Genomic DNA, 15,180 nt, shown 5'->3' on the forward strand with positions numbered 1-15,180 from the left:
CAAAAGTGTTACAAATAGACATTAGTTATGAATGATAATCAATAAAAGCCTAATACTCCCAGACATTACCTGCAGTGTACAATGATAGCTGGTGCTGTGTTACTTTCAGGTTCTTTGTGTGTTGACAGTTTTTCCTTGATGCTCCTCATCATATTGACTAAGGTACTGGGATCCTCAGGAAGCTTTGATTCAGCCCAATCATGAAAATGATACTGGTGCACTTTCCGACTTTCTTTTCTCTGAAAAATGAAGAGCAGCCAACTTTTGACCAATTTTATAAATATTTTCCATTTATAAGTTGAGAGCAAATGAATGACATTCAAGGAACATTTCCAGTCACTGCAAAGCTAATCAAATACCAGAATATATCTGGCAGGTATTTCAATGGAGGTTGAAATGAATAATTCTAAAGTTGCGTGATCACTGCTGCAGCCACATTCAAAATATATGTGCTTAATTTTCAGAACCTTACTTTCAAAAGGACATTGAATTATTGGAAAAAGTTTAGAGAAGAATGAAATGGTTCCAGGCCCAAAAGTTATGAGAAATACAAGAAGAAACTCACAGAATTGGACTTGTTCTCATATAATAAAATAAGTTGGAAGGGAGACATGGTCCCTGTTTAAAATACTGAGAGATAACGATAATGTCAACTAATGCAGATTATATGACTGGAATTGTGTGTGCACTACCAAAATTCAGAGATTCAAAACGAGCATCCTCTCTATGCCCATTCCAATGCTTTAGGTGTCTGAGATTTATGCTCTATTTACCATTTTTTCTCAGGAGCTTAGATAGGAGGGTAGAATCTGAGACAGATTTTGATTCTAGAGGATCGAATTTGTCCTTTTCTTATTCTTCCTTTCATGTTTTTATGACATGGTTTGAGTTAGATTAAAGACAGTGACAATATATACAGCCATTTTATCACAATACTCTGAAAATGTGTTTATTTTCAAATTCCCAAACCTCTAACTATTTCCCAGTTATAATTGTTTCTGAGTATGTGTGACCAATTTTATATCCTAATTTTTCTAGAGTTTGGGGCCTTAATATGAAACCTTAATGATGTTCACAACTAGTTTGGTCGGAAATTCCCAGATGTATGCACTTGGGATGTGGAGCACAGTCTTCCACATATGTTACTTTATTGAGCTTTGTTTGTCACTGAGGTCCTGCAATTATCTCTCACAGATCCTATTTCTCTGTTGGGCAGATCGCAGCAGGCGGGATGGGGAGAGAAATGGATCATGGCCGGAACTAGCACTAAACATTAGCCACAGGAGATTGCAGAGCAGGAGGCATTGGAGGGCAGCGGGAGACGGAGCTATCAGCATGCACATGTCTTCATATTAGCTTGGATTGTCAGGCCAGTGCCTAGAGTGATTAGATGTGACACTGTCTGTTCGGTGAAGCTTTGCTTGGGGTCAAGGATACTGAATTTGCAGGATGGATGGTGCAGTCTTTGAAAGGCGGAACGAGGGGGTTTATGGATAAGCTGGCGATGTTTTGGTGAATTACTGAAGTTTTCATTGGTTAATTATGTCATTACGTTTATTTTCCATGTGCGGAGAGGATGAATGAGGAACTGTAATAGCAGTTGAAGAAATTATTGTTATTTCATAAAGTTTGTTTTTACTGCAATGTGACTGGAGTATTATTTTGGAGGAAAAAGGTTTTTTAAGGCAATTTTTTGGGTGAATAATAATAATTGAAAATAACCAATTAGAAAGAGGAACACAGAAACTTATTCAATGCGGAAGAAGCAAACTGACACATAGTCATGGCAGCTACGAGTCGCAATGTTCACTATCTTATTAGATAGAGAGAGAAAAAAAAGAGAGAAAGAGAGAGACAGAAAGGAATAGAGATAAAGAGATAGCCAGATAGATAAATAGATAGACAGACAGACAGATCTTAATTTCCTGACCTTGTACGTATCAAAGTACCATTTGCACCTCATTATTCCCTGACTAACATTTATTTCCTTTCACATCTTTTTCCCACACATGTTGAATATAACATTTTGCAAAACATCTTTTTCGAAAAGCTTTCTCCTTTTATTTCAAAAGGCCAATTATATTTTCTGCTTTGAACTTTTGTAAACTACCTTTCATGATGGCACAACACTTTCTGACAAAGAGATGATAAATAACCCTCCTTCGCTTTCAAAAATTAGCAAGTCACTTTCTTTCATTGGTTTTACAAGTTAAATGTATGTATCATCAATTCAACCCCACTGCTTGATGGATGCAGGAAGATATCTGCAAGTAGCTTGCAGCATTCCAATAGGATTATAGTTATTGCTTGTGTATTTCAGATCGTAGGTAAATTCTGTGAATCTATAGACAGTAAGAGCCCCCTGTACCTCAGGATATCATTACCTTTGTATGTCTTATTTCAAAGACTCGAACAGTAAACTCTTGTTGCTTATTGCATTCAGATAAGCCAACTTCAATTTCTTCATAGGTTTTTTTCTCATCATCCCAATATTGTAAAATATCCTAAAAAAATAGATGGATTAAATTATTAAAATACTGGGATATTTGGTATCAATGGAAGAAAATTGTATTATACCATGGCAATGTTATAGTTCATAGCACCAGTGCTACTTTTCACATGTTCTGTTTCATTTAACAATATCTCTTCATTATTGCAATATGTCATGGTTATTTCTGCAAGTTCAGTCTATATCTCCTGCAGGAAAAATGTGTTTATATTTAATGGAAATATCCGGCTTTGTCACAAGTCATGAAACCCTAATGCAAAAGTAGCCGAGAATATCCACAACTATTTTAGAAGTCACTGAACAAACCTTCAAGCAGGAATAACTGGAAACTGGACCCAGACCTAGTTCTGTTGATCCCCAGTGTAGCCTAGGTTTCCAGGATGGATGCTCTGCCTAATACTTACAAAGCCCTTATGAGGGATGTGAGGGGCTTATCCCCGCACACTGGGCCTTCTTAGGGACCCAATATACTGCTGGCGCAGGTATGCCTGGTGGGACCAGGTGAACCAGTCGATCCAGCATGGAGACAACCTTCGGGTCTAGACTGAGTATATGGGCCGAAGCTCCGAAGATTTGGGCCTGCAAATTTTTCTAAGCAATCTTAAAGCGCCCCCATTTGTAAAGGACTCGCTGGGGAGAAACTACCACTTATTTACAAGGTGCCTAGGCACCAACGTCAGTAATGGCTCACTACTGAAACAAGCAGCTCTTAGAACATAAGAACATAAGAAATAGGAGCAGGACTAGGCCATTTAATAAGATCATGGCTGATCTGATCATGGACACAGATGGTTTACTGAATATGCTACAAAGTACGCTTTGTGAAGGTGCAGGGCAGTGAGCAAACCTTGTCCGACGCCAATGCCCTTCAGATAATTGCAGGCCCACTGCCTGCACAATGCCATCTGCTGGTATCAATGGACAGAAAATCCCAACTGACATTTTTCTGGTCGTCGGCACAAAGAAAGAAAAGGAAACACTTGCATTTATATAGTGCCTTTGGTGACGCACTGGACATCCCAAAGCGCTTTACAATCAATGAAGTAATTCTTGTAGTGTAGTCACTGTTGTAATGTAGGAAAGTTAGAAACTTTTACCCTTAATTCTTGGATTTCCAAAGTAGCAGTCAGTCGGGTTTGGAAAGATTCATTTTATGTTATTGCAAAATGAACTCAGATCTGCCATGTACAATAATATGGTGAGGATCAATGGAATGCCTAATTTTTCCCACTCTGGAATATTGCTTCTTCGTCGCCACCAGAATATTCTAGAATTTCCACCATTTGTTACTGTATAATTTGGTACGTGTTCAAAGTATTAATGCTATACAAATTTTCTACACAAATCTTGTCACCTGTATTCTGACAAGTTAGCTACCTTCTCATTACCTTTCATCTTTAGCAGTATAATGTTATTATCTGTAAACCTCTCCGCCTCTCTCACATCTTTTAAGACGCTTTTTAAAACCTATCTGTCCTAATATGTCCTTATGTGGCTTGGTATGATGGGCCAAAAATCGCGGTCCCTATGGGCACGTACGATGTCCCACGCACCCGTAGAGGCCCCGCAAGTGGCAGTTTTCGGCGTGCGATGTGCATGCGCCAAAATCCGGCCCTGCGAACTGTCAAAATGTCTTTTGACAGTTCCAACGCATCCCTGGGAGATGGCCTTCGTGGGCGGAGATTTGGGCTTTTAGCACAACTCTTACCCAATGATGTGAGTTTTAAAAGATAGGAAAATAAAATGTTATCAATAATTTTTATATTAAAACCCCTGTCCATTAAGGTAAGTTTATTTTTACCTCGATTAAAAAAAAAAATTTAAAAATTCAAAAACATTTTTATTGTCTAAAACATTAAATTCAATTTCAATTAATTTTAAATATGTGAAGTGTTTTTCTTATTTATCGAAGATGTTTGTGTTTTTGGGGGGCATTCCCAATCATAGAATTGGTGATCTCCGTACAAACGGAACTCATCGTTACTGTGAATGGGGATACGCCATTTTCATTGGTTGGTCCGGCCCACGTGATCCCAGGCTACACATGCGCTCCTGGAATACGTGGGCCCCTAAGCTGGACTGTGCAGCTAGGCTTCGGAGCGCATGTCTGCATTCCTCTGGGACCACCAGGTATTTACGATAAAAAAAAATTTTGGTCGGTGGCATTTGACCACAGTTTTTGGCCCAATATGTTTTTTTGATAACGTTCCTGTGAAGCTCCTTGGGACGTTTTATTACATTAGAGACGCTATGTAAATGCAAGCTGTTGTTGTAACATAAAATGAAGCATGTTGCACGGTGCAATATGGTAACCTTGAGGAGGCTCATCAGCAGGATTGTGTTCCTGGGATTTTAAAACGTCATGAGAAAGAAGAGTGGAGGACTGGATCCTACCTTGCCCAGCATTGTGATGATCTCTGCCTTTCTTTGATACACCATCAACCAAAAGTCAGCAATGGTATCAGGCAGCGGAGTTTGAGTGGCAATCAAAGTCTCGGAATGCCAATATCCCTAAAAGACAGAACACAGAGGGAGGCTCACTTGAGAGTTTTGTAGCAGTCCTTTTGCTCTGTTGATCCAAGCACATCTTGAACATACTTAAGCTTATGGGAATTTTACACACTTTGTTCTGGATTTCAATCTTCCGTTTGGTTTTCTTCAGATGAAATTAATTCAAATTCTTTGAGCAAAGCTCCCAACATTCCCTTTGTTTCTGAGGCTGTCCCAGCACCTCCCCCACCCAAATGTCCTGCGTTCTGAATGAACAGATTTATCCCAGACTAAACGGAAGCTTTAACGCAATTGCTCCTCACCTATGAGGACAGCACAGTTTCAATTGGCACAAGTATCTGCCAAGCCAACCTAGGACACGGGCAATGGTTGGCCAACAGCTTTGGAAAAGCAAACATGAGTTCAGAAAAGCTGACAACTCAAAAACCTATCTGAATACAAGCCAATGACATGTAATCAGATTGAAAGCATGGGCTTGACAGAATGTAGGCTGCGGGTATACATTCTACTCAAGTATAATGGAAGATTGTGGCAAAATTGTTTTTAAATGATCATTAAATTGTCTCTGTGGTTGACACGGTGACATAGAGGCACTCTGTCACCCCACCACCCTCCTTGTTCACACAGGCAATTTTCTTCGCTTCCTCCTGCCCCACCCACCCCACCCCCAAAATAAGGTCTAAATACAGGAATTTATGCCAAAATGAATCGTAGTCTCACAGAATGACACAGCACAGAAGGAGGCCATTCAGAACATCGTGCCAGTGCCGTTTCTTTGAAAGAGCATTCCAATTAGTCCCATTCCTCTGGTCTTTCCCCATAGCCCTGCAAATATTTCCCTTTCAAATGCTTATCCAATTCCCTTTTGAAAGTGATTATTGAATCTGCTTCTACCGCCCTTTCAAATGCATTTTCGAATCCCGTTTCCCACCCTGTCTGAGAAACCCTTTCTAGCCTCATGCAGTAGGCTGCAGCCTCCGTTCCTTGGCTCTGGATTTTAGTTTATTCCCTGTTCTCTGCTCCCTGCCATCAGAGCAACTGGCAGCGACTATGCCCCTGGGATTCTCTTTCAACCCACTGTGCCTTGCTATCTCTGTCCGTAGCTTCGACTCACCCCCACTTCCCCACCCCTACATTAAGTTAAAGCCTGTCTATTGGATCGTGCTTTTGGTCTCCTCCAGCCAATTCTTTCACACCTGTTGAGTGTCCACTTGTACCATTGACAAAGCATTTAGATGGTCTTCTATGAGAGAAGCATGATATAATTGCAACTTCTCCTGCTAATACATACGTCGATGTAGGAAGCATTGATATATTTATCAGATTCTTCATCGTCACTCTCATCAGAGGACATATCACCGTCATTGTAATTTTCGCTGTCCTTGCTTTTGTCTTCTTCCACTCTGATGGTTACTCTGTTGTAATCATCTTTAAAAGAACACATTTATAAACCACATGTAAGTATCATCAGTACCAAAATAAACAGTGTCCTTTCCTCCTAATCTTATGCATGCAATCAATTCTATGGAGTAATATTTTGATGGAAATCTGAACAATCTCATTAAAACATTGAGACAGAGAGAGAAAGAGGAGAGAGAGCGAGGAGAGAGGCGAGAGAGACAGAGAGAGAGAGACAGGGAGGAGAGAGGAGAAGGCATTTGACAAGGTGCCACATAAAAGGTTACTGCACAAGATAAAAGTTCACAGGGTTGGGGGTAATATATTAACATGGATAGAGGATTGGCTAACTAACAGAAAACAGAGAGTTGGGATAAATGGGTCATTCTCTGGTTGGCAACCAGTAATTAATGGGGTGCCGCAGGGATCAGTGCTTGGACCCCAACTGTTTACAATCTACATTAACGACTTGGAAGAAGGGACTGAGTGTAACGTAGCCAACTTTGCTGCCGATACAAAGATGGGAGGAAAAGCAATGTGTGAGGAGGACACAAAAAATCTGCAAAAGGACAGAGACAGGCTAAGTGAGTGGGCAAAAATTTGGCAGATGGAGTATAATGTCGGAAATTGTGAGTTCATGCACTTTGGTAGAAAAAAATCAAAGAGCAAGTTATTATTTAAATGGAGAAAGATTGCAAAGTGCCGCAGTACAGCGGGACCTGGGGGTACTTGTGCATGAAACACAAAATGATAGTATGCAGGTACAGCAAGTGATCAGGAAGGCCAGGAAGGTATCTTGGCCTTTATTGCAAAGGGGATGGAGTATAAAAGCAGGGAAGTCTTGCTACAGCTATATAAGGTATTAGTGAGGCCACACCTGAAATACTGCGTGCAGTTTTGGTTTCCATATTTACGAAAGGATATATTTGCTTTGGAGGCAGTTCACTAGGTTGATTCTAGGGATGAGGGGGTTGACTTATGAGGAAAGGTTGAGTAGGTTGGGCCTCGACTCATTGGAATTTAGAAGAATGAGAGGTGATCTTATCAAAATGTGTAAGATTATGAGAGGGCTTGACAAGGTGGATGCAGAGAGGATGTTTCCACTGGTGGGGGAGACTAGAACTAGAGGGCATGATCTTAGAATAAGGGGCCGCCCATTTAAAACAAAGGTGAGGAGAAATTTCTTCTCTCAGAGGGTTGTAAATCTGTGGAATTCGCTGCCTCAGAGCTGTGGAAGCTGGGACATTGAATAAATTTAGGACAGATATAGACAGTTTCTTAAATGACAAGGGGATAAGGGGTTTTGGGGAGCGGGCAGGGAAGTGGAGCTGAGTCCATGATCAGATCAGCCATGATCTTATTGAATGGTGGAGCAGGATCAAGGGGCCGTATGGCCTACTCCTATTTCTTAAGTTCTTATGAAAGGAGAGAGAGGGAGAGAGAGAGAGAGAGAGACTGGGGAAAGAGAGGCTGGGGAGAGAGAGAGAGCGGGGAGTGAGAAAGAGGGGATAGCGAGAGTGTATTGTCTCTGCACCTTATTACAAACTCACACGAGGCATGGATATCAGACAAGGTCACTCTGTGACCTTCACTTTATTTCCAGGACTGAAGAGTGCTGACCCTGGGTGGGACCTCCCCTTTTATACCTGGAAGCCCAGGTGAGGAGCTCACTCCCTGTGGTCAGGGTGTGCATTACAAGGGTACTGGTACAGTGTGCATGAGTTACAGTTACATACTTACAGTCATTGCAAGATGGTGAAATACATGACAGAGAGAGAGAGAGAGAGAGAGAGAGCAAACTTAATACTCACATGGGATCACTGAAAGGGAATGATTTTTACTTTGATTTTCTCCCCGTCTTCCTGTGGCCTGTGATCTGTACTCAGTATAAAATGGGATCCTCTGAAAGGTTCAATGATATGAAATAACAAGTATACAATGTTATTCATATTACATTACTGAAGAATGCTTCAAAAAATCTTTAGCATTTGTTTTCTCCTGAAATATTTAACACATTGAAAATCACGGTTTGGAATTGAATTACTAGCTTACTCCAGTTATGATTTTTCTTTTTTCCCCACTTCAAAATGTGTCTTCACCAAATGATGTTTCTGAATTTTTCCAAACGGAAAACTTCCTTTTGATTCCTCTCCTATATTAAAGGTAAGGGCGGAACTTTGAAATGGAAGTGCTGAGGATTTTCAACTCTGAAAATAGCCTGACAGCACCCCAACTCTGATAACCAGTTCCACATTGTGTCTGTGTCTAAGGAACCTGTAGAACAATCAGCTTTTGATATCGCTGGACTTTGAGAGGCTCTCCAGCATGTTTCCTTCAAATGTGGAGGCTGCTTCAAGGTCTTAGCCCCAATAGCTTCATAACAATAACGTATATTTCTTCTCTTAGGTAGTCCCTCGGAGTCAAGGATGACTTGCTTCCACAATAATATGAGTTCTCAGATGACTGATGAGTCCTATGCGGGACCTATAGTCTGTCACAGATGGGGCAGACGGTGGTTGGAAGGATGGGTGGTTGGAGTGCTTGGGTTGTTGTGCGCACCTTCCGCTGTTTGCGCTTAGCTTCCGCGTGCTCCCGATGAAGAGATAAGAACATAACATAAGAAGAACATAAGAAATAGGAGCAGGAGTAGGCCATGTGTCCCTCGAGCCTGCTCTGCCATTTAATACGATTATGGCTGATCCGATCATCGACTCAGGTCCACTTCCCTGCCCGCTCCGCATAACCCTTTAATTTCTTATTGGTTAAAAAACTGTCTATTTCTGTCTTAAATTTATTCGATGTTATGGCTTCCACAGCTCTTTGAGGCAGCGAATACCACAGATTTACAACCCTCTGAGAGAAGAAATTTCTCCTCACCTCAGTTTTAAATGGGCAGCCCCTTACTCTAAGATTATGCCCCCTAGTTCTAGTCTCCCCTATCAGTGGAAACATCCTCTCTGTATCCACCTTGTCATGCCCCCTCATAATCTTATATGTTTCATAGAAACAGAGAAACATAGAAAATAGATGCAGGAGTAGGCCATTCGGCCCCTCGAGCCTGCACCACCATTCAATAAGATCGTGGCTGATCATTCCCTCAGTACCTCTTTCCTGCTTTCTCTCCATACCCCTTGATCCCTTTAGGCGTAAGGGCCATATCTAACTCCCTCTCGAATATATCCAATGAACTGGCATCAACAACTCTCTGCAGCAGGGAATTCCACAGCTCTCTGAGTGAAGAAGTTTCTTCTCATCTCATAAATGGCCTACCCCTTATCCTAAGGCTGTGTCCACTGGTTCTGGACTTCCCCAACATTGGGAACATTCTTCCCGCATCTAACCTGTCCAGTCCCGTCAGAATCTTATATGTTTCTATGAGATCCCCTCTCATCCTTCTAAACTCTAATGTAAAAAGGCCCAGTTGATCCAGTCTCTCCTCATATGTCAGTCCAGCCACCCGGGAATCAGTCTGGTGAACTTTCGCTGCACTCCCTCAATAGCAAGAAAGTCCTTCCTCAGATTAGGAGACCAAAACTGAACACAATATTCCAGGTGAGGCCTCACCAAGGCCCTGTACAGCTACAGTAAGACCTCCCTGCTCCTATACTCAAATCCCCTAGCTATGAAGGCCAACATACCATTTGCCTTCTTCACCGCCTGCTGTACCTGCATGCCAACTTTCAATAAGATCACCTCTCATTCTTCAGAATTCCAATGAGTAGAGGACCAACCTCCTCAACCTTTCCTCATAAGTCAATCCCTTCATCTCCAGAATCAACCTAGTGAACCTTCTCCGAACTGCCTCCAAAGCAAATATATCCTTTTGTAAATATGGAAACCAAAATTGTATGCAGTATTCCAAGTGTGGCCTAACCAATACCCTGTATAACTGTAGTAAGACTTCCCTGCTTTTATACTCCATCCCCTTTGCAATAAAGGCCAAGATTCCATTGGCTTTCCTGATCACTTGCTGTACCTGCATACTATCCTTTTGTGTTTCATGCACATGTACCCCCAGATCTCGCTGTACTGCAGCACTTTGCAATTTTTCTCCATTTAAATAATAACTTTCTCTTTGATTTTTTCTGCCATAGTGGATAACCTCACACTTTCCAACATTATACTCCATCTGCCATAATTTTGCCCACTCACTTAGCCTGCCTATGTCCTTTTGCAGCTTTTTTGTGTCCTCCTCACAAATAGCTTTTCTTCCCATCTTTGTATCGTCATCAAACTTGGCTACGTTACATTCAGTCCTTTCTTCCAAGTCGTTAATATAGATTGTAAATAGTTGGGGTCCCAGCACTGATCCCTGCGGCACCCCACTACTTACTGGTTGCCAATCCGAGAATGAACTATTTATCCCGACTCTCTGTTTTCTGTTAGTTAGCCAATCCTCTATCCATGCTAATATATTACCCCCAACCCCGCGCACTTTTATCTTGTGCAGTAACCTTTTATGTGGCATCTTGTCAAATGCCTTCTGGAAGTCCAAATACACCACATCTACTGGTCCCCCTTTATTCAACCTGTTTTGTTACATCCTCAAAGAATTCCAACAAAATTGGCAAACATGACTCCCCCTTCATAAATCCATGCTGACTCTGCCTGACCGAATTATGCTTTTCCAAATGCCCTGCTACTGCTTCTTTAATAGTGGACTCCAACATTTTCCCAACCACAGATGTTAGGCTAACAACAACATATTTTTATATAGTGCCTTTAACGTAGTGAAATGACCCAAAGCGCTTCACAGAGGTATTATGAGACAATAAAATTGACAAATTTGATAAGCAAGTTTACAGGTTTCCCCTCAAACTTGGGTTTATTCCCGCATCACTATTAATCACACGAACTAGCAAGCCAAAATCCCAAATCATGTCATTCACCCTCACTGTTTAAAAAGAACTTAACAATCAACAGGAAAACCAAAGGTCAGCAACCTATATCATAACTCTATTGTGTTTGATTTTGGAAAGAAGTCCCTACAGTAAAATTCCCGTGTTCCAGCACTCCATGGTGAGAAACAAAAATTATTACAGCAGCAAAAGCTTAGTAGAAATCAGCAGTTAATGACGGAAAACCGTTTAAATCGCAGTAGATTATCAAAAATGTTATACTTGCAAGGCCTAATTCACATTTACAGGACAAATGGGGAAGGTTTTTTCAGAACTGAGTTGCAGCAAAACTGCAAACATGCTAATAAAGAGCACATTTACAATTACAATACTCATCATCATAGGCAGTCCCTCGGAATCAAGGAAGACTTGCTTCCACTCTTAGCATGAGTTCTTAGGTGGCTGTACAGTCCAATACGAGAACCACAGTCTCTGGATGATGATTCCAATTCCAATACTAACAATTACCAGAGAAAGTCTTCCCTGTAGAATCTCCCTATTGAGTACCTAATCCTCATGCCATCCAGTTTCTCTGAACTAGAGGTCCGTATGGGGAGTAAATGATCTGGAGAGTGAGATTAAATGTATTGCATCATGACAGACGCTGCTTAGTGTTTTTGTGCTTGAAGTACATCAGTAGTGACACTGAGGCATGAGATTCACTGATTTTGTGTGTTGCAGTGCAGGCTCATCAGAGCTGAGATGATGAGACTTTTCTTAATACTGCCATGAGGTAGCTGAGAAAAACCAATAACAAATCAATGTAAGTACCACAACCATAGGAACATAGGAACAGGAATAGGCCATTCAGCCCCTCAAACTTGTTCCACCATTCAATGAGATCATGCTGATCTGTATCCCAAATTCATTCACCAGTCCTGACTTCATATCCCTGAAGACCCTTAGCAAGCAAAAAGCTATCAACCACAGATTTAAGATTATTAATTCAGCTAGCATCTTTTTGTGGGAGAGTGTTCCACACTTCTACCACACTTTGCGTGAAGAAATGTTTCCTAACTTTTCTCCTGAATGGCCTGGTTCTGATTTTAAGATTGCGCCCCTTGTCCTAGACGCCCCCACCAGCGGAAAACGTTTCTTTCTCTACCGAATCAATTCCTTTCAAAATCCTAAAAATCCCAATCAAATCACCACTTAATTTTCTATAGTGCAGGGAATACAAGCCTAATTTACATATTCTCTCTTTATAATCTAACCCTGGAGCCCGTAACATTCTGGTGACTCTGCGCTGCACTCCTTCCAAGGCCAATATATCCTGTCTAAGGTATGGTGCCCAGAACTGTACACAGTACTCCAGATATGGTCTAACCAGGGCTTTTTATAGCTGTAACAAAACTTCCTTACTTTTATATTCTAGCCCTCTAGTTATAAAGGCTAACATTCGATTCGCTTTTTTTGTACCCGACTACTATATTTTAGTGATCTGTCTACATGGACAGCTGGATCTCTTTGGACCTTCACCTGTTCCTAGCTTTCCACCATTTCAAAAATACTCGGATTTATCCTTTTTTGGTCCAAAATGGATGACCTCACATTTTCCTGCGTTGAAATCTATCTGCCATAGTTTTGCCCACTTATTTAATCTATCAATTTGTCCACAAATTAAGATTAAGATTAAGATTTAATTTCTACTTTAACACACTCAATAAACGAAACAAGTAAAAGGCTTCTTGAGTTATTTTACTTTTTAAACGTGCTTCACTGACATGAGCATACAAATCCACATTCTTCTCAACTTTTTACATATAATTCTCTTCATTCTTTAGATTGTCAGTACAAGTTTAATTTGACCTGTACAGTGTGTCTTGGTAGCTCTCTCACCAGAGTCAGAAGATCATGGGTTTAAGCCCCACTAGGAACCCAATCACATTTGCTCCATTACTGACGCAAAATGCCTGCTCTTATTATTCAAATTATCCCTGTCTCCATGACTTGTGGATCGGCCTTAACTCAGCGGTAGCCCTCTTATGTCTCAGAAGATGGTGAGTTCAAGCTCCACTCCAGAGACTTGAGCACATAATCTAGGCTCGCATTTAAATTCAGTACCGAGGAGATGCTATATTGTCAGATGTGTCAGCTTTCGGAGGAGTCGTCTGTCTGCTCAGGTGGGCATAAAAAATGCCATGGCACGATCCGAAGCAGAGCAGCAAAGTTCTTCCTGGATCCTGACCAACATTCCTCTTTTGATCAACACACTGAAGATTTGTTGTTAGTGGAACCTTGCTGTGCACAATTTGGCTGCCACGTTCGACTACAAAATAACAGTAACTGCATTTCAAAAGTCACTCATTGGCTGTGAATCACTTTAGGACATCCTTAGAATGTGGAATGGGCTATATAAATGCAAGTTCTTTCTTTCATGACATTGAAAGAACAAATTTGAGATGTTACTTAAGTTTACATAAACTAAATGCAAAATTTGGGTTAATAATATAACCATTATTGCTATGTGTATATTCTGTTACATGTCAGGCAAAGCTGTAAAGAAAAGATCAATCTCAGAGCAACACATATCAATGTCAGACCAAATCAATTAAACTTCCATTCTGTAGAGCTTCCAGTATATTGATAACCAATGGTATATTTGAACTTTCAAAAGGTTTTTGACAAGGTTCCACACGAGAGATAGTGTGCAAAATTAAAGCACATGGTATTGGGGGTAATGTATTGACGTGGATAGAGAACTGGTTGGCAGACAGAAAGCAAAGAGTAGGAATAAATGAGTCCTTTTCAGAATGACAAGCATTTGGGGTTAGGGTTAGGGTTAAATGCAATGGTACTAGTGGGGTACCGCAAGGTTCAGTGCTGGGCCCCCAGCTATTTACAATATACATTAATGATTTGGATGAAGGAATTGATGTAATATCTCCAAGTTTGCAGATGACACTAAGCTGGGTGGCAGTGTAAGCTGTGAGGAGGATGCTAAGAGGCTGCAACCTTGGACAGGTTAGGTGAGTGGGCAAATGCATGGCAGATGCAGTATAATGTAGATAAATGTGAGGTTATCCACTTTGGTGGCAAAAACAGGGAGGCAGAATATTATCTGAATCATGACAGATTAGGAAAAGAGGAGGTGCAACGAGACATGGGCGTCATGGTACATCAGTCATTGAAAGTTGGCATGCAGATACAGCAGGCGGTGAAGAAGGCAAATGGCATGTTGGGCTTCATAGCGAGAGGATTTGAGTATAGGAGCAGGGAGGTCTTATTGCAGTTGTACAGGGCCTTGGTGAGGCCACACCTTGAATATTGTGTTCAGTTTTGGTCTCCTAATCTGAGCAAGGACATTCTTGCTATTGAGGGAATGCAGCGAAGGTTCACCAGACTGATTCCTGGGTTGGCAGGACTGACATATGAAGAAAGACTGGATGGACTAGGCTTATATTCACTGGAATTTAGAAGAATGAGAGGGGATCTCATAGAAACATATAAAATTCTGACGGGATTGGACAGGTTACATGCAGGAAGAATGTTCCCGATGTTGTGGAAGTCCAGAACCAGGGGATATAGTCTAAGGATAAGGGGTAAGCCATTTAGGACAGAGATGAGGAGAAACTTCTTCACTCAGAGAGTTGTTAATATTGTGCTCCTAACACAGATGAGACTGCACACAGGGAGGTTAAAGTAACAGTGACCTCAGTCTTTATTAAGACACTCCAGTATGAGGAATAGGCCTTAGAGGCCAGCTTATATACAGTGCTCCCAAGGGATGCTGGGATCCCTTGGGACTTCAGGGGATGTGCTCCCTGGTGGTGGAACATGGGAGTGCATGCTTTACAGATACAACAGTTAACCTTTGGAATTCTCTACCACAGAAAGTTGTTGAGGCCAGTTCATTAGATATAT

General features: G+C 41.2%; 1 protein-coding gene across 13 annotated transcripts in view; it reads right to left on the bottom strand.

Moving 5' to 3' along the window:
* ptprc (protein tyrosine phosphatase receptor type C) overlaps positions 1–15,180 on the bottom strand; it is a 279,774-nt gene that overhangs the window by 9,527 nt on the left and 255,067 nt on the right. For all 13 annotated transcript variants that reach the window (XM_070887294.1, XM_070887295.1, XM_070887306.1 and 10 more), the window contains 5 exons: positions 8,230–8,320; positions 6,312–6,448; positions 4,904–5,020; positions 2,385–2,504; positions 70–239 (listed from right to left, as the gene is read on the bottom strand). In XM_070887294.1, coding sequence (XP_070743395.1) covers positions 70–239; positions 2,385–2,504; positions 4,904–5,020; positions 6,312–6,448; positions 8,230–8,320 — 635 coding nt within the window. The remainder of the gene's footprint in view (positions 1–69; positions 240–2,384; positions 2,505–4,903; positions 5,021–6,311; positions 6,449–8,229; positions 8,321–15,180) is intronic.

The sequence above is a fragment of the Pristiophorus japonicus genome, chromosome 8 (genome assembly GCF_044704955.1).
Source record: "Pristiophorus japonicus isolate sPriJap1 chromosome 8, sPriJap1.hap1, whole genome shotgun sequence".
Classification (NCBI taxonomy): domain Eukaryota; kingdom Metazoa; phylum Chordata; class Chondrichthyes; family Pristiophoridae; genus Pristiophorus; species Pristiophorus japonicus.